The sequence below is a fragment of the Martes martes genome (genome assembly GCF_963455335.1).
Source record: "Martes martes genome assembly, chromosome: 6".
Lineage (NCBI taxonomy): Eukaryota > Metazoa > Chordata > Mammalia > Carnivora > Mustelidae > Martes > Martes martes.
This window is the reverse complement of record NC_137893.1, coordinates 83,444,250-83,464,595: the sequence shown is the minus strand read 5'-3', so window position 1 is coordinate 83,464,595 and position 20,346 is coordinate 83,444,250. Positions and strand designations below refer to the sequence as shown.

General features: G+C 45.1%; 1 protein-coding gene across 6 annotated transcripts in view; it reads right to left on the bottom strand.

Annotated features, from left to right (window-relative positions):
- Positions 1-1,162: 1,162 nt before the first annotated feature.
- Positions 1,163-20,346, bottom strand: part of LOC308343927 (bombesin receptor-activated protein C6orf89 homolog) — a 42,583-nt gene continuing 23,399 nt past the window's right edge. For all 6 annotated transcript variants that reach the window (XM_080805164.1, XM_080805165.1, XM_080805167.1 and 3 more), the window contains 5 exons: positions 10,003-10,157; positions 9,720-9,859; positions 8,104-8,233; positions 5,194-5,317; positions 1,163-2,327 (listed from right to left, as the gene is read on the bottom strand). In XM_080805164.1, the coding sequence (XP_080661290.1) occupies positions 2,233-2,327; positions 5,194-5,317; positions 8,104-8,233; positions 9,720-9,859; positions 10,003-10,157 (644 nt within the window). In that variant the 3' untranslated portion in view covers positions 1,163-2,232. The remainder of the gene's footprint in view (positions 2,328-5,193; positions 5,318-8,103; positions 8,234-9,719; positions 9,860-10,002; positions 10,158-20,346) is intronic.

The following is a 20,346-nucleotide window of genomic DNA, read 5'->3' as shown; positions in this document are numbered from 1 at the left end:
TGTCAGAACTGCCTTGAGAAGAAGGCAAATTACTTCTACGTATCCAGTAATTAAGAGGGGAAAACTCTCTTCGGAAAATTCCTCCGTTAACAGAAATCGACCTCCAACTCTGAACAGGATAGATTTTAAGTTTAGAGTAGGAAATGCACGAAAATCTCTGCTTCTTTGTTGCCACACCATTTTTTGGGTTGAACTGTAGACAGCTCAGGGGCTTAGGGGAGTTTCCAGGAGAGACATCAGAATAGCAACACATGCATGGGTTTCTGTTTTCAAAGTTTTGAGCTGAAGCGGATATTTTATGAACATTGAAGGTATGAAGGGCAGGAGTGAAATGGAGAAGGAACACAGGGTAATTCATAAAGACAAAACAGAAATCTCAGTCACCAAAAGTTTCTTTTTCTTCTAGGAAACCCTCTCTTTTGTTAATCCAAAGGGCCCAAATGAAGAAAACTCTGAAGAACTTGTTTACATAAAATTCTTCTCCATGCGCAGCAGGGATAAGGACACTGCAAAGGCCCTAAAAGCTTGCACAAAGCTGGCCTCAAGATGATCCCTCTGAAATAAAACCTCTTAAATCATAACTGCTTAGCAGCATGACTTTTATATCTACAAAAAATTTTGTTTTGCCTGTATTAACCCACACAAGGCACAGACTTAAGGAAAAATTCCCTCAGGTACCATTTATCCTAATTTCACTCAAGTCCATAGAGGCCAATTAGTTCCACCCTGAGCTCTGTGAACCATTCTTGTCCTTTACAGGCCCACAAACAAGCCTTTCAGTGCCTTGTTGATCCCCAACGCTGCTCAGGAGATGTGCTAAGAGAGAGCCCAGGGATAAGGTCCAAGGCCACCTCCAAGGATGCAGAGGAAGGACCCTGTAAGGAGTCACACCCCCTTCTCTCACCACTGTCTGCCTCTGGTCCACTCTGCCATGGACCCTGTACTCATCTGATTTCTGCGATTCAGAACCAAGGGCCACAGTCAGGCTTTTTTCTTCAGCTTGGCAACAGCGTGACTACAGGCCGGGTATCAAAATAGCAGCATCAATAAAGGAATAAAGGGGGGAAAAAAGAGGAAGAAAAGTATGCCCTTATTTACACCATTTGATTAATATATATTAAAAGCACTTGGAGAAAACAATGAGCATAGGGAATCACCCAACTGAAAGAACATAGCTTTATATTTTTACAAACGATAAAAATACCTCACCTTGTTTCCCAGGAGAAAGAGAGAAATCATTTCAAGACAGAGGATCCCACAGTCGCACACCCAGCTGGCAAACACGTTGGGTCCGGAGTTCCTTCCCCAACCACATTACAACATCAGCTTGACACATCTGTAAAACATCTTCCCTGCAGAAAGCTGGACCCTAAAGATCAAACCCGGGGAGGCACCCTCTCCCCAGGCCAGGACTCTAACTCATCCCCTCTGAAGACACTTGGTAAACCATTCCAGCTGACAGAAACTGTGCCGCCTCAGCAGTCCAGGGCTCTGGATGTGCCAGTGAGGGAGGACGGGGAGTCCAGCTTCTGCGAGCCAAGCGAGAAGGGTTGGGGTGGGGGTAGGCCTAAGAACTTGATCAAATGGAGGCAAGTATTACCTTAGGAATTACCATTTCAATTATAATCACACTCCAACCTGGCATCACTGAGACTCCAAGAGTCACGGACACTGCGAAAGCGGTGCTTTCCTTGAGTGCAATGAGATTACTTAATCCTGTTTCACGGGTTCTAGATTCTGTGCTGCTGGGGAAACTGCAATGACTTCTTTAATCAACCATGGCTTTCAACAGAAGTACAGGGCGGTGTGGCCAGGAAGACAGGACAAGCAGGACCACCTGGTGAGGGATGGCTCTGAAGTCTGGACCTGCTGGCTGCCCTCTCTGTGGCCACGGAGCCAGCAGAAGGGATCATGCCACGCGAGTAAGGGAAGGCACCAATCCTGTTTCCTGCTTGAGGGGCAGCCTCGAGGCTGTGGTTCCAAAAGGTGTGGAAGATGGAAGAGCCCAATCCCTCACAGGTAGGTACTGGCAAAGTCCTGGCCAAGCAATTAGGCTGGAAGAGTTGGGAGGGCCAGGCTCTGGCCATGGCCTCCAGCATATGGCTGGCTCATACACACATGCACAGGGCAGGTAACTAAGTGACCTTGGAAAGTGGTTTCATCGTTTTTATTTCTCCCCTTTCAATCTGATCTTCAGCTCTCGAAGTTGTTCCTCTGTACAGTTCTTCTTTCCTATAGTTCCGAGAGGGTGGTTCCATCACAGATGACCAAAGGCTGGACCCCTCTGGCTATCACGTAGACCTTCCAGTGGGTGGCACCGGCATAGCCTTGAAGGGAAAGAGCAACAGGACAGCAGGTAAATGTCAGGGACCAGGCACACCTGTGGGCAGGAGCAAGGCAGGTCTGCCTCGAGTAACACCCCAGTGTTTGGGCCTCTGTGTAAACTGACATCCGGCAGGAGTCACTGTGAACCAAAGTGCCTCCTTGCCACCACTTGCTGGGGGAACGAGGACTCAATTCAACAGGTTTAAAAGGGCAGGATGTTCCAGATGAGGTTGGAGCTGGGCATCAATTCTCAAGCCCATGTCATCTTTATCAGCAAGAACACAGGATGAGTTCCGAGGGGGAGCAGGACCCCCCCCAGTCCAATTTTTCCTGATGTGATCTCTAACACTATCTTATGATAGAACATCCAGATTAGCTCAAACCAGCATGTCCTAAATCATGTTCTGCAAACAGCATCAGCCTGAAAGATAGTCCAAGGGAAATGGGTTCCATGGTCAAGTCAGTCTGAGAAACACTAGGTTCCACCAAGGCTTCTGGAACCTTTGGCACACTAATGTGTACTATGTAATGACAAGACAGGTGGTTCCCAAAATTAAAGGACCCAAGAGCCCTACTTGCCAAGAGCCTTTCTAAGGGGTTCGTGCTCCCACTCCGAGGTCATGAGTGATCTGAAGAACTCTTCAGGAAACACTGATGTGCTGTAAACTTAAAAGCTTTAAAAACTTGAACATTTCAATAATCTCCCGAAGGAAAAGTCTCTAGAGTATGACGTACCTTACCTATCTTTAAATTGAAAGCACTGAACAGAATTTAACCTCTACTTGGTGACTCAAGAAAGGTCACCATGGGCAGTGACTCCTCAATCACAGCACATGTGCGGGCTCACCAGTGTCAGCCTCTGAGGCCTGACCCCTTACATCGTTCTTGAAAATGCTTCTCAGCACAGGTTTTCTGGTGACATGTGTCCCTGTCCCCTTCCCCTTGGCCTTCAGAAGACAATGCTTATTTTGTCAAAAACCAGAAAACCAGTGTGATTCTTAAGGGTCCCCAAGGTGCTGGAGATGCCCCCATCCTACAAGCAGCACTGAATTATTCCCCTTTGCTGTCAGGTTCTGCTTTTCTGTCCTTGTCTTTATTTATGTATTTTTATAAAGACTTTACTTATTGAGAGAGAGAGACCGCACACAAGCAGGGGGAGGGGCAGAGGGAGAGGGAGAAGCAGACTCTCTGCTGAGCAGGGAGCCTGATGTAGGACTCAACCTCAGGACCCTGGGATCATGACCTGAGCCGAAGGCAGACGCTTAACCGACTGAGCCACCCAGGAGGCCCTCTTGTCCTTGTCTTTAACTGTGGCAGCTGCAGCCATGGCTTCTGTTTCTGCCACTGCTCCAGAAGCCCTCTGTCCTCCCCAACCCCCACCACCCCATTCTTCTCCCAGGCCTGCCCTCTTCCTTTGGTTCTAGTCAAGCCCCCATCCCTTCCCCACGTTGCTGTCCTGTGGCTGGCCTTTCATGGACACTGCTATCCATAGGCCTCCTTTCCTTCTGGTCAGCAAACCAGCCAGTCAGAGCACGACAGGTGATCCCACTCTAGATCTGAGGCTTTTCTGCACTACTCCCACCAGGCTTTGATGCTCAAAGCTTCTTTGGTCACTGCCTGTCCCCCATTTACTCCCCTTAATTCTATAATTGGCATTCTAGATGTCTGTGGGCTCCAGAATCCTAAACTTTGGATAACTGAGGTATTTCTGTAGTTGTCTGAACTGTCAGACTTCTGTGGAACAGAAGACAGAAGCTTTTTCAAGCATCACTCAACCCCAAATGCCACACAGACTTGTGCAATAGTCCTGCCTCACGGAAGGGTCACTCCACTGCAGGAAAATAGCTTCAGAACAATTTCTACACAGAAATCCTCTTTTTTGCAGTAATTCCCAAAGGCCAGGCCAGCTGTGCTCCATTATCAGTTAATGCTTAATTTGCACATTATTTTCATTTCTAAACTGAAACAAGTTACGTAACGTGGATTAAAGCTTGTCATAGTTTGCAGTCTGAACCCTACTTCCAAATGAGGGGAAGTAGGGACCGGGGTCCTCTGTGGAGGTAAAATGAAAAGGAATCAGTTGGGAAAACCAGCCTGGGCTCTGTCATGGGTGCTAAGCTTCCCCTAGGCTTCGTGAGGCAGGAGGAACAGAGAGGGCAATTATGACACTTGGTATTTGCTTCGGCCAAGAAAACTCTACCGTCAAACTGATTGCTATAGACAGCAGTTGATTAAGACCTGTTTTCTTGGAACAGGTTTTTAGAAAATAATGCACAGAACAGGCCACAGTTGGGAAATCATGGAGCCAAGGATGAGTCATGACTGTGAAGGGGGGCCCTGGCTGTGGGAGCCACAGGGAAGGTAATACTCCCCCACGGGGCTGTTGCCCTTGCACACTGCTTGTGTTGTTTTATGAGCAAAACGGGCACAGAAAGGGTTTCCTCAAATTTAGAATTGTACCTCCCCCTGGCCTGACTCTGTTGCAGAAAACACATAAAGCTCAATGCTTTGCTTAGCTGATGGGAACCTGGGATGGTCACCTCTCCTTTCTGGGTCTCAAGCTCCTCATCTGAAAAATAAAGGATTGCTCTCAGTATTTTCTATAATGCCTTCTAACTGGAAACTTCTAAGACTGACAGACACATCATGCATTCTAAACGTATATACAAGGAGGCATTTCTCTGTGCTACGTTCCTTCCTTAGCCTAGTGTTCCACCTAAAGCATAAATATTGACTCTGTCCATAAAAGAAGGCTAGTTTTGACTCTACCTAACTGAAACTTTGTGTCAATTCTCAAGATAGTTCTTGAGTTAAGAACTACAAAGATCCTGTGACTGACCTTGCCCCACCCGGGGCGGGGGCACCTACCAATATCCCCCGGCTCTAGGGGCATTGCTACCGACTGGCAGTGTCTTCGGCACTGGGCGGGAGGAATGAGCTGCAACATGGCCTCACCACTGCCAACGATGAACAGGTCATGCATCCTATACATCTGGAGGGAAGAAAAAAAAGAAAAAAAAAACACAGGAGAAGGAAAAGGAAACAAATTAAAACCAGTGGCACAGGACACTAACATACAACACTCTCTCTCTCTCTCTCTATATATATATATGACTCTGACTTTTCTAGCAGCCTGAGCAAAAAGCAAAAGAGAACCAATGACACCATTCACAATTATGTCCGAAGGATGAAAACAAACTAGTTTCTCCTAAACCTGGCGTCTCCTGGTATTGAGACCAGGGACTCAGTGTCCCTATCTCCTGGCACTGAGATCTCTTCTGCGGGTTCTGCTAAAGAGACATCCTTAGCACCAGCTGCAATGCAGATCTAGCATGAGTTTCATAATTCATGGCTATTTCTAGCCACAGCTCCAAAGCAGGTAGAAGGTAAACCATCTATGTATGATTTAACAAGTCTAGGAGAGGCCAGCACATAGTGGTCAAAGTACACGACCTTCTGAGGGTTGGATCCAGACTTTTCAGAGAAAGAGATGGCCTGCCTTTCCTTTGGGCAATGTTCCATGGAATAGTACTTCTTACTGCCAGGGTCTGGAGGAGAACTGAGCAGCAAGAAGTTCAAGTTTACACTCTTGGGCAAGACCTGGGTGAGCAGATATATCACACTACTGATGAAAAATTAATGGCAGTAAGAATGGCCTTAGATTTCAGACCCTCAGAAGGCAGCCAGGCTCCGCGCCCCCATAGGAACGATTCACTTGGGAGGGCAGACTACTGCCACCAGCAGGCTGTGGGCCAGGTCTGGCTGTGAACCCTGGTATTGATGTGGGCAAGGAGTAGAGACAAAGGGAGAGGTCAGGCTGGTCTTGCTCAGGCTTTTCTTCCTACCTAGATGGTGAGAGAAAACCCCTAGGGCCTCCCTTCCCTATGCCCTCCAGCAAAAGGCTTTCTGTGCCCACAGAAAACAAGGATCTGAAGTCTGACTCTCCTGGCCACATCCTGGTTTTCTCTTCAGCACTGGGCCCCTCCAGAGCTTTGGTTTGGGCCCTATCTTCTCCTATCCCCAGCCCTGGTCTCTCTGTTGCACCCACAGGCCCTGGCCAAAATGCTGTTTCCATGGCAACACCAGAGCCATTCAATTGCCAGTGTCGTGACAGGAGGAGGACTAAGGAGGACGAGTGGCTTACGACTGACTGGCAGAGGCCCAGACACCTGCAGTCTTGAAGAAATCCTAGGACACCAAGACCCAGTGGATGTAGCTCTTTTTCATACAGGCCTGAGAAGGGGCAGGACCATGTGCCTCTACCCCCAGGATGGGAAGAAACAGACAACGGGATGAATCGGGCCAGGCCCCAGGTGACACTGTGGACTGGGTGAAGTGGGCCTGGAAAGCCAGGCTCTCACCTCTTTCCTCCAGTGCCTCTTATAATCGGATCTTCACTGCCCAATTTCTATCCAAGACTGCCTCCACAGACATATGACTTTACCGGGCTCCAGGGCCCAGGGATGTGGACAACAGGGTGGAGTAACGAGGCTGTACAGAAAGGAGAGCCTGGGCCAGGGCGGGGAGCAGATGCTCTAAGAAACCAGACTCTCAGGATTTCTGCCTCTTTGGACCACTCCCCTTCCCAAAACATGCTTGGGAACCACACGATGACTCTGATAGGCGTCTGAGTAACTTAGTATTTACCTTCTGGCTGGGATCCTCTGTGTTCTTGTTAAGAAGACTGGTGAAATTAACTTCAGATTCAAGTGGGAAAACCAAGATAAAGATAAAAGCTCTCGCCCAGAATTGTATCATAACTGAAGATGAAATCATACTAGGGCCCTGAGTTCTAGCCGGGGACAGCAGAATAATCTTTAAAATCTGAGGCAAGAGCCCAGCACCTCCACCCTAATGCTGGCAGACAGAAGTTCTTACTTCTAGACAAAATGATTGTTTTTATAGGCTTTGAAATTCCTTTACCACGATTCAGCAAATTTGGAGCCAAACAATAGTACTGGGAGGTTGAAAACATAACCCAGAGTTGATAGGGGTCACAGTTTGGGAAATTTCATCCTATTAATTCTTCCAAACCAATCTAAACTCAAAAACCTTCCTCAGGAATGAGATTCAACAAAAGAGCAATTCAGAAAAAAGTAAACAAATAACACAAAACAGCCGGCCCCAGAGGGTAATGTGGGCTCTGGGTACTTGGCCATGGACTGAGTAAGAAGTGTTGCTACCCAAACTGGTCTGCCTGCCTTGGGCACAACTGGCAACCCTTTCATCCCTAAACTTCTCAAGCTTTTTGCTTTTAAGGGTTCTCCACCTGAAGATTCTCATTTGTTTATTTCTGGGGAAAGCTAACCTGGGAATGGGGGGTGGGTGGGTAGAGCCCTCCTATTAACTTGCTGTGTCCTTGGGCAAATCATTCACTCTCTCTGGGGCTCAGTGGCCCCATCCACAAAATGAGTAAGTTGAACTGCTTACAGCTTTGCTGCTGTCTACTTTGAGGTAGGGAAGTCAAACTAACTGCATGCTTGGGTCCCTTTAAATTTCAGGATTTTATTTCCTAATGTAGAAAAGTAGATTGACCTCAGGTGTCGAGGGCAGGAAACAGATTTGCAAGGTAAGGAGACTTTCTGTAAGCACATCTTCGTGGAAGGGTGGGCCACTGCAGATCTCCTGGCTAGCAACAGATGGAGAGAACTTTAGATTATGTGGGTGTCCCTTCAATTCACCTTCTGAGTTGACATGCAGGGAAGCAAGGGATTATGACATCAGCCCAGGTGCCAAAAGAGGAAAACTCTACACCCAAATCCTCTCAAAGCGTCCTACCTTACTACCTACGATAGGTTCCGGTTGAAGAAGGAAGCACTTTTTTAAGGAGGCATCTTTTGGAAATGGCAGGTAGGTGAAAACAGGAAAAAGCTCATGTAAAATGCGTGCTCTGTTTAGAGGTCTTCTCCTGTAAAAGTTTGAAAGAGACAAAAGTAATTTAGCTGGGCAAGCCAGCCTCTATCTCCATGACTAAGAGAGAGCTAAGCAAGGGTGGGAAAACTGTGGGCGGTGGGTAAACACGGAAAAGTATCAGGACAATATCTTAAGTATTAGGTTCATGAAGAACAGTCATGCCAAATCAATTAATTGTGACATGCACTCGTACACATGTAACTCCCAGTCGCAATTTGTACATGTGGGTGGGGTATTTATGAAATCCAGCTAAAACAACATATAGAGGAAGAAAAGAAACGGTCCATTCATTCTATCTTGGAAAAGAGACTGAAGTAACTAACAGCAGGCCAGGCAGGAGAACAGAAGGGAGGAGGAGGCGGCAAAAATCACGAACTTTCTTCTAAGGTGGTATGGCATGCAGTGGGAAGCTGACTAGTTAAACCAGAGTATTCAATCAGGCAAATAAATGGCAAATTTTTAAAAAGACCAAAGCACTGAGAAATTATCTAACAAAAAGACCAAAAAAAAAGCAATTTTAATTCTCTTCTGGAATGGTTCTAGATGGAAACTGGCTTTCCTTCTTTTTTTCTAGAGAGCAACCCTCACCCCAAGAAATGGACCATGTTTTCTTTTTTTAGATTTCACTTTTTTTTTTTAAGGAAGCGTGAGTGTGAGCAGGGGGAGGGGCAGAGGGAGAGAAGAAGACTCCCTGATGAGCACGGAGCCTGATGGGAGGCTCAGTCTCAAGACCCGGAGATCATGACCTGAGCCGGTATCCAGGGTTGGACGCTTAACTGATGCACCACCCAGGTGCCCTGACCGTGTCTTCTATAGGACACAGGAAGGAAGAGGGAGACAGATCTGGGTTTCGAGCCTGGCCGGGTGACCTTAAGCAAGGTTCTTAACCTCTCTGATCCCGTTTCTGATCTGAAAAATGACCATGATAGTGCCTACTTTCAGAGCTATTATGAGCATCACCAGTGAGCACCAGACGCTAAGCACTAAGGCACACAGCCTGGCACAAACAAGTGCCAGGAAATGAAGTTGGCCTTCTGTTCTTCATGCTTTCTCTCTAGCCCTCAACACTCAGGAAGCAGTCTGCATAAACACAAATGCTAAACATGTCTTCAGAAATAAATCAGCATGGGGCGCCTGGGTGGCTCAGTGGGTTAAAGCCTCTGCCTTCGGCTCAGGTCATGATCTCAGTGTCCTGGGATCGAGCCCCGCATCGGGCTCTCTGCTCAGCGGGGAGCCTGCTTCCTCCTCTCTCTCTGCCTGCTTCTCTGCCTACTTCTCTGCCTGCTTGTGATCTCTGTCAAATAAATAAATAAAATCTTAAAAAAAAAAAAAAAAAGAAAGAAATCAGCATGCTTTCATCTGACTTGAAGAGTGCTCACCCAGTGCGAGGCTAGGAAGGGTCTCGGTAGCCAGTACTGCTTGGACATCTGCTCTGCCCCCTTCCTACCACATGCAGGCCAAGTGCCCTTTCCCACACTCACCATGGATAAGGAAACGGGAACCACCGGTCGGGAAAGCAGCGCCACCACTTGGTGAAAATCCCTTCGCTGAAGCCTTCCGTGACCTCAGGGTACTGGCACAGAAAATGCTGAAGCTCCTTGGACAACAAGAGCTGTCCGGTCTTGGCAAGGCAGAAAACAAAAGCGGCACAAAAACAAAACAAAACAAAACACGGGATTCCTTCTCAGGAATGTCACAGAGCTTGATGCTTGCTAGCCATTAAATAAATAGCCTAGCCGTGGGAGAATCAGGCTTCTTGCTCACCTTGATCACCAGAGGATGGAGTCTCTCAAATTTCTTCGGGGTATCTTCCAGGAGCATTACCTTGAGGGGTAATTTCTTGGCACAGCCAGTGCAGTTGGCAGGGATGGGGTCTGACTCATTCTGCTCACAGCTGTTTGTCCACCAAGGGTCAAAGTCTGTGCGAGGAAGGGATACGGAGAAGGCAGATACAGAAAGAACACAGCAGGTAAATCCTCAGCCTCAGCAACAAAAGGAAAAAGCAAAGATGTAATGATTTTCAAAAGCTAAGAATGACCTCTGAGAAGGTACATATGGAATAAATAGCCTCTGGGGTGGGAATAGAGGGCACAGGGGATAGGGGTGGGCAGGAGAGGAATGTTCCTCTCTATATTCTTCTACACCTCATGGAAAATAATTTTTAATATGTACATGTATCTCCTAAGTCAAATCAACAATGTCAACCATTTGGAGAAGATAATCAGTGATGTGGGGCTGGAGACAGAGCTCTCCCATTTTCTAACCAGTGACCCAAACGTCTGAAAGTCTACAGCACTTGGGGAGGCAGGAAAGGTGGTCCCACCATCAGTGATGTGCCCCACTGCATGTCTTCTCCAAGTGGAGGTCAGGATGACTCTGGGAAAGAAGAGTGAGAAAAGAAGGCAGACAGAAGCGATGGAGAGGAAATAAGACTTCTCATGGGCCAATCTCTGGTACAAAGTAAATTGTATGTGCCCATTAAAACAGTTCTCTGTGGGGCACCTGGATACACAGCTGGTTAAGCGTGGGACTCTTGGTTTCAGCTCAGATCATGATCTGGGGGTTGTGGGATCAGGCTGAGACAGGCTCTGTGCTCAGCGGGGAGTCTGTCTCTCTCACTCTGCTCCTGCTCCCCACATCCCTTCTCAGGTTCTTTCTCAAATAAATCTTAAAAAAAAAAAAAAAAAAAGGCAGTACTCTGCCCCAGCTCAGACCCCTTTCTCTGGCTGGTCCTCTGCTGAAAGGTTGGTTCCCTCTCTCTATGCAGCCCTTCTCAGTTTCCTTCTGTTCCTTCCCTCTGACACTATTCTGTTTCTAATGTTATTGCATTATTTCTTGTTTGCTTTCTGTTCCACTCTGGGTTTCATCTGTGTTCTCTGAGATATGTGCTTATGATAAACTCTATTTTGGATCCAAAATTTTCACAGATGGTTTCGGATTCAAACCCAATGGAAACCAAATCGGGAGAAAGCTTAGAACAAAAGACAAACAGACAGCCAAATGTGGCTGAAATGAAGTCAATTCTCTGAACCAATAAACACACTTGGAAACTGACTCCTAACCACAAAACACTTGCTACAGTCGACAGCAAGTGCTTTTTCCCTGTTTTCTGAAGGCAACAGTAGTGGGGTGGAGGAAATCCCCACCAGGGAAGGACTGTGTTTGTTCTCAGCTTGTTTCCCGAGTACCCTCCAAACCCCCTCCATCTCTTGCAGAGAGAACCTGTGTTTCCTTGAGGTGGCTGGCACCTCCCCTCATGTGCCTCAGTTGTGGACAGACTGACAGCTAGGGGACCCTGTGCTGCATCCTTCTCCTGCCAGGAGCCTCCAGGCACAGCCAGGAACCTTCCTATGGGACCTGTTTCAGGGGGCACACTGAAGCTACAAAGTTAAGACTTTTTTTTTTTTAAGATTTTATTTATTTATTTGACAGACAGAGATCACAGGTAGGCAGAGAGGCAGGCAGAGAGAGAGGAAGGAAAGCAGGTTCCCTGCTGAGCAGAGAGCCTGATGCGGGGCTCGATCCCAGTACCCTGAGATCATGACCTGAGCTGAAGGCAGAGGCTTTAACCCACTGAGCCACCGAGGTGCCCCTAGACTTTTTTTCTTCTGGGATATTTTCTTTCCTTCTTTTTTTATTTTGAGAGGGAGGAAGAGAGAGAGGAGGAGAGAGAGAGAGAGATCATGAGTGGGGGACAGGGGCAGAGGGAGAGGGATAGAAGGCTCCATGCCCAGCACATATTCTCATGTGCTTAATCTCATGACCCTGAGACCATGGCCTGAGCCGAAATTGAGAGTCGGACACCTTGCCAACTGAGCCACCCAGGTGCCCCTCTTCTGGAATATTTTCAAATGTTCCTAATTACAGGTCAAATACAATGAATTCTTGCCCAAATACAAGCACTTTGGGTAACAGACATACAATGAGGCATAAGTAATCATAACATGTTACATAGCATTTCAGTTTCCAAAGTCCTTGTGAGGGAGTTCTAAGGAAGGAAGAGAAAGGACATTGACGTGTTAAATGCTAGGCCCCATGCTGGTCATGTTTACGTGCTCTATCGTTTACTTTTTACCATAAAATTATTGAGGAGGCGCTGCTCTTCTCCCTTTACAGATGAGCAAGCAGAGAGTGAAGGGCGACAGCAGTGACCAAGGCACCAGAGTGTGGTGGGAAGACCACAGACCGGGTGGCGGCAGAAAGGAAAAGCAGCATGGCTATGATGAGGGCCTCCAGGGAGTGAAGTACTTTTGACTCTGACCAAAACAAGGAACCAGCAAAGGCCTTTGGGTAGGGGTTTCCAATGCTTTAGGAAGGTTATTCTGCGCTGTAACTAGAGGGTCTGAGAAGAGAGAGGCTGGGAAGAGGAAGATTGGATTGTACTTTGTTTTTGTCCTTTTTGGGGGGGGGGGCGGAGGTTGTACTGTGATGAGAGGTGACATATAATGAGAGGTAAACTGAAGCAGTGACAGCACAATCTACAGACCTAAAGAATGCTGTGCGCTGAGATTGCTCGAGCACGCCTTGCCTAAGGGGGCCCGGGTGCGGGAGACACTGGGGACCTGCAGATTCACCATGACATGTTCTTACAGGCATGAATCCTATTCCAACTGAATCAGTTAATTATGGCAATTTCTCCAGGAGATAAGAGTCAAGTGTCCAGAGAAAGGGGTATCTTCTCTTAACACATACAAACGTGCTTTAAGGGCTAGGGGCTAGCAGTGAGCAGTTCTGAACCTAAGGGCACAGAGAGATCATTTTAGCTGTGACTTACTGAATTTCAGTTTTATTTGGAGCTTTAGACACTCCTGGGATTTCCAAGTAGAGGTGCCCTGAAAAAGAGGCAGAGGAAGAAAACCCTGGGAAGGAAAAATTGGGAAAGAAAAAGAGAGACTAGAGTACTACAAAGAGGACTGAATAAAGTGGCAGGATGTAAGGTAAACACACCTAGACACATGAACATCAATTACCTCTTCGTCTCACTGCAAAACTGAAATGGAAGAAGGCCTCATTCATAACTAGCAGTGAGTTTCACAAGAAAGGTAAACTGTAGTATTTGACTGGAGGACATAAAATAAGACCTGAATAAATAAACATATCATACCATGATCCAGGATGGAAGACTAAATATTAAAAAGAGGCCAAGTCTACCCAAAGATCAGAACTTGAATAGTCTCCCATCAGAGTTCTTACTGGTGAAGGTGGGGTGGGGTGGGGTGAGGTGGGGTGAGGCTGTGATAATCCCATTCTGAAGTTCATCTAGAAGAGTACATGTGTGAGAACAGCAACAGGCAGTAATCCATCCCCTGCCCAGATTAACTCTGGAAAGAATTTCAGGGCCAGAGGCGTCCTTGGTAATACAAATGACTTACAAAGTTTGGTCGCTGCTTCAGGTCTATGGAGGATGCCCCCCTCGGGCCCAGTTACCATTAGAGAGCATAGTAAGAGCCTATGTGACGGACCCTGGGCAGACGGTGGACCTGAGGACCCTCACCCCTGACCGCTCATGGGTCACCAGACAGCTCAAGCCTCTCCCCAGGTGGGGCATGAAGGGGGCAGGACTGGAGGGAAGTGGCATTATTTTGCTTTCTCTTTGTAGATAAAACATTAACAAAAAACCAGCTTTACTGAGATATAATTCCTAGACCATAAAATTCATTCACTTAAAGTGTACAATTCAGGGACACCTGGGTGGCTCAGTCAAGGTTAAGCAACTGACTCTTGATTTCGGCTCAGGTAATGATCTCAGGGTCCTGGGACTGAGTCTGGAGATGGGCTCCAGGCTCAGCAGGGAGTGTGCTTGAGATTCTCCCTCATCTTTTGCCCCTCCCTCCCACTCCCACTCGCTCTCAAATCAATAGATCTTTAAAAAAAAACTTTATAATTCAGTAGCTTTTGTATATTCACAGTGTTGTAATAACTATCGCCATTAAAATATTTTCATCACCCTAACGAGAAACCCTATACCTATCAGCAGACACTTTTCCCATTCTAACCCCTCTCCTGCCAGCCCTAAGCAACCACTATTCTTTCAAGTCTCCCTGGATTTGCCTATTCTGATATTTCAAATAAATGGAATTGTGCAATATACGGTCATTTGTGACTGGCTTCTTTAATTTAGCCTAATGTTTTCAAGGTTCATTCATGCTACAGTCTGTGTCAGTTGTCCTTTCCCTTCTATTGCCAAGTAATATTCTGTTACATGGATATACTACATTTTGTTTATTCATTCATATGTTGCTGGACAGTTCTACTTTGGGGCTGTTACGGACAATGCTCCTATGAATACTTGCGTACAAGTTTTTGTGTGGACATGTGTTTTCAATTCTTTTGTGTACATACCTAGGAGTGGAATGACTAGGTCATTTGGTAACTCTGTGTTTAATTTTCTGAGGAACAGCTAAACTGTTTTCCAAAGCAGCTGCATTACTTTATGTTCCTGTCATCTGCATATCTTTTTTTTTTTAAGATTTTTATTTATTTATTTGACAGAGATCACAAGTAGGCAGAGAGGCAGGCAGAGAGAGAGGGGGAGGAAGCAGGCTCCCTGCTGACAAGTAGTTAATTAAAAAAAAAGGCTTCCGGGGCGCCTGGGTGGCTCAGTGAGTTAAAGCCTCTGCCTTCGGCTCAGGTCATGATCCCAGCATCCTGGGATCGAGCCCCACATCGGGCTCTCTGCTCAGCAGGGAGCCTGCTTCCCCCTCTCTCTGCCTGCCGCCCTGCCTACTTGTGTCTCTGTCTGACTTGTGATCTCTGTGAAATAAATAAATAAAATACTTAAAAAAAAAAAAAAAAGGCTTCCAAGCATAGTGCTAAAGTTCTAGCATTCTTAAGTGCAAGCAGGCTGTGATGTGCCTTACAGAGAAAATATATGTGTTACATAAGCTTTGTTTAGGCATGAGTTATAGCGTTGTTGAATGTGAATTCAATGTTAATGAATCAACAATATATGTATTAAATGAGGTATCTTTAAACAAAAACATACATAAAACAAAGTCAAGTATCCATCAATTGATGAAAATGTGGCCAGAGACTCTCAGGAGCACAACTCTGATTTCCCTTAAGGGCAAAGGATCAATATTCACTAATTCACTATTTGTAGGGACTTTATAGAACATAACCATAGCAAATAACAAGAACTATGTTCTTATAAACAGACAAAAAATTTAATAAAACCAAGTAAGAATGTAGTAACAAATCCAGTATACACACCCACATACACACAATGAGAATATTTAATTTATGATAAAGGTCAGTTTTAATTCAGTGAAGAAAGGATGGATATACAGTAAATGATATTGGGACAAGTAGCTATCTATTTGGAAGAAAATAAAGTTTGATCTCTACCTTTCACCATACACTGAAATAAATTCTAGATAAGGACCTAAATGGATAAAACAAAACTTTAAAATAATTAGAGGAAAATATGATTTTTATAATTTTGGGAGAAAATAAAGGCTTCCTAAGCAAGACACAAACCAAGATGCCACGAAGAAAACATGGACAGATTCAACCAATACTTGCATATGAAGCAAAGAACATCTCTAATGTATAATGAACTGCTATTTATTAGAAAATGTTAAACAGGCAAAGACTATGAACAAGTAATTCACAGAAAAAATAAATAAAACAGCCTATAAAGCATATGAAAAGGAATCCAATTCCAGTAATAATCAAAGAAATGCAACTTAAAATAAGACACTGCTCTTTGGTTTTCTAACTGGCAAAACAATGACAATATCACTGCACATATGCTGCTAATGAAAGTATACACTGATATAAGTTCATGAAGAAAATCTGGGTAGTATTTATTAAAATTTAAAATGTGCATGCCCTTTTGACCCAGCTGTTTGACTTCTAAGAATCTCTTACAGAAATAATAGTACATGTATATAAAGATATGTATATCGGAAAGTCCCAGGTACATTTTTTAATAGTAAAAAAAAAAAAGAGAGAGAGATTAAAAAACTCTGTAGAAACTTAAAAAATGGAATATTCACAGAATGGAGTAATATAAAATCTGGAAAAGTATATATACTCAGTTGAATAGGAACCCCCCCCACCAAAATTCAAGTCCTTCTGGAAAGTCAGAATGTGACCACAATTGGAAATAGGGTATTTGCAGATGTAACTAATTAAGATGAAGTCATACTGTAGTAAGGCAGGCCGTAAATCTACTCCAATTGTTATCCCTAATAAGAAGATGAGAGGACCACACAAAGACACACAGAGGAAAAATGGCCAAGTAAAGGTGGGTGCAGAAACGGGGGAAATGTTACCACAGCTAGGGAGCACTACGGATCGTTGGCAACCACCAAAAGCTGGAGGAGGCAAACAAGAACCTTCCCTGGAGGGAGGAGAGCCTTCTGAACATCTTGATTTTGGACTTCAAGCCTACAGAACTGGAAGAGGATGAATTTCTATTGTATTAAGGCACCCAACCTATGGTACTAGCTGGAAGTATGTACATAAGCCAGTCTCCTGTGTACCAAAATATATTTATATGTGTTAAGTGTACCTATCTGTATAGCCATGGAAAAATTCACAAGTATGTATATCAAATTATTACCAGTGGTTGGGTGGGAGGAGGAGTTAGAAGGATTGAGAGAAGTTTCTTTATTAAAACTGTATTTCTTTTTTTTTTTTACAAAAATTTTTACTTATTTATTTGACAGACAGAGATCACAAGTAGGCAGAGAGGCAGGCAAAGAGAGAGAGGAGGAAGCAGGCTCCCCGCTGAGCAGAGCCCGACGGGGGCTCAATCCCAGAACCCTGAGATCATGACCTGAGCCGAAGGCAGAAGCTTTAACCCACTGAGCCACCCAGGCGCCCCTAAAACTGTATTTCTAAAAATAAAAATCTTATGCCCCTTTATTGTCTCTGTATGTGTCTTATATATTTTCCAAATAAATAAAAATGCTGCTGGAGACCATGAAAACTTAAGCTGAGAGTATCAACTACAAAATGTAGAGTTCGGTTATCTTAGAAGGCAGGCCTCTGGAGTGGTACCTGACAGGAGCAGAGACACTGGCCAGGCTGGTGGCCAGCAAAGAAAGAAGGAAAACGATGAGGAAAAATGGATCATTGGAATGGGGTAGCTTATGCCATCCATCTGAATTAGGGGAGCCAAACTTCAAGAGGGAGAGCTACTTTTGATCTCTCTACAGCCTTGAGATCACCTAAGGTGGATAAAGAACGTGCTTATATTTCAGTGGGAAGGGACTGACGAATGGCCAGGTAGTGAATTGTCTGGGTGTATGTGGGGGTGCATGGCTGGGGCTCCTTCCTCCCCTTCCCATAAAATCCCCAACAACAAAAGGAGAAGTACCCAGACTCCCCACCTGGCCTCCATCTACCTGAAAAGGCTTCATCTGATGTGTTCTCTATACAACTGGCTGGAACCATCATACCACAAAGTGAGCAAAATCGTACCCTGGAAAAGAGCCAACAGCACAGAGCAGACCACCCTATGCCATTGCAGTACACAGCTCTTCTTCAGCCCGCTTACATGCTGCATCTCACTTCTCTCCAGTCCTCTTCTATCCCCTCCCTGCAGCACCAGATAAAGCCCTGTGGAATTTGGATAGTCACTTCCTAACTTTTTTAATGTCTAAGGTTTCCTTACTCTAAATAACCTCCTTATCCTAGCTAATTGTTTAAAGATTTTATTTTTTATTTGAAAGACAGAGAATGAGAGAGAGAGATCTCGAACAGGAGGTGTGGTAGAGGAAGAAAGTGACTCCCTGCTCAGCAGGACTCAATCCCGGGACCATGGGATCATGACTTCTGCCAAAGGCAGACACTTAACTGACTGAGCCACCCAGGTGCTGTATGCTAGCTATTTTTTATTTTAAAAAGGTATGTCAGAAGTACTACACACACACACACACACACACACACACACACACACACACACACACAAATACACACAGAGGAATATCACTCAGTCATAAAAAAAGATCGAGATCTTGCCATTTTTAACAACGCAGATAGAGGGTACATTATGCCAGGTGAAGTAAGTCAGGCAAAGATGAATACTATAAGATTTCACTTAGATGTGGAATCGAAAAAATAAAAAGGCAGCAACAGACCCATAAATGCAAACAAACTGATGGTTGCTGCAAGAAAAGGGGGTGAGGGAGGATAGGCAAAATGGGTGAAGGGGACTGGGAGACACAGGCTTCCAGTTATGGAATGAATGAGTCACAGGGAGGAAAGGCACAGCTTAGGGAATGTAGTCAATGGTACTGTAACAGCGCTGTATGATGCGAGATGGTAGCTACCCTAGTGGTGAGTACAGCATGACATACTTGTCTCCTTGTTGTGCTGCACACCTGAAACTAATGTAATATTGTGTGTTAACTAGACTTCAATTTAAAAACATGGTCTCTAACTGTGAGACGTTTAGAACAGTCAATCCCTGGGCACACCAGTCTCCTCATCTTTGAAATGGATATAAAGGGGCGCCTAGGTGGGTCAGCAGGTTAAGCCTCTGCCTTTGGCTCAGGTCATGATCTTAGGGTCCTGGGATCAAGCCCCGTACCAGGCTCTCTGCTCAGCAGGGAGCCTGCTTCCCCCACCTCCCCCTGCCTGCTGCTCTACTTGTGATCTCTCTGCCAAATAAATAAATAAAATCTTAAAAAAAAGAAATGGACATAGAAACGGTAACCACTCTGTGATTGCTGTGACGACTGAGAAAATACACGGCCCAGAGCTTGATACAGAAAGTGCTTCACACAGTTGCTATTATCACCTCAAATTTTATTTGCAAATAAGAGGATGGGACATTCCCTGAGGTCTGAGAATTTCATCTTTGGGCACTGGCTTAGACTCTGATTACGTCCTTAGTTCTAAGTCCATGAATGATCTACTATTCTCAAAACTCCTTGATGTTGCTGGATCTACTTCAACCTTCCCTTGAAAGTTCATGAAGACATGAAGTTCCAATTATGCACTACAGGTCCAGAGAGATACTTTCTCATTGTATATGGGAACTATCCCAGGCCTCCTCAGTAAAAATGGGTGTCATAATTAAAAATTATAGATGCCTGGGGCGCTTGGCTGGCTCATCTCAGGAAAGCGTGCGACTCTTGATTTCAGGGTTGTGGGTTTGAACCCCAAGTTGGATGTAGAGATTACTTAAAAATAAAATCTTAAAAAAAATCACAGATGTCCCAAGTAAACAAAGTAATTGGACCTAACATGGAGGAGCCTGGCTTGGCTGAGGGCAGAGACAGCAGGCCATAAGCGTGGTGTGATGGAAAGAATGCTACACTAAAGTTAAGAAACAAAGGTTCAAGTGCCAGTTTGGTATTTTTAGCTGGGTAAGGAAGTTACTTCACCTCTCTTGTCCTTCATTTCCTCGTTATAAAATGGGGCTATGCACTAGATCAACGCTAAAGTTCCTTTTTAGCTCTAAGACTCCATGATTCCATGGAAGGGTGAAAGCCAAGAGGATGGTTGGTAAGATCAAAGTGGATATAAAGATATGAGGCTGGAGAGGAAATAAGAACTAAGACTGAGATTGTGAAAGAAAACTATGGGTTAGTAAGATAAAGGAGTCAGTCAAACAATAAGTGAAATATTACCCATAAGGGTGCAAACCAGGAAGATGAGCGGGGCTGAATACCTAGGAAAAGACTAGATCAGGAAAATTCTAAAGGACCAAGAGCTTGGCTTATCTTTGGATCTGCAGTACCAGCTGCATAACCTTGTTTCGGGCACTAGGGAGCTGAGAGGAAGCATCTGGTGAGCTAAGAGAGAGTACAGAACTCCAAAATCAAACTTTTCTTTTTCCCCCCAAATCAAACTTAAAGCTAGATTCTTCAGGTACACTGTGTAGCTACACACAACTCCCAGCACAAGGTAAGAGCTTAGACTCTGAGAATAGGATGCCTGGGTTCGAATCATGGTTTGGTGACTTACTAGTCGTGGGACCTTGGGCAAGTGACCTAATGTCATTGTACCTCGGTGTCTCCATCTTTAAAACGTGCATAAAATCAGAACTTCCCTCACAGGAAAATTGTACAGATTAAATGAGGCAATATATGGAAAAACCTTTGAACAGGGCCCGGCATCCGATAAGTACTAAGGAAGTGTCAGCTTATT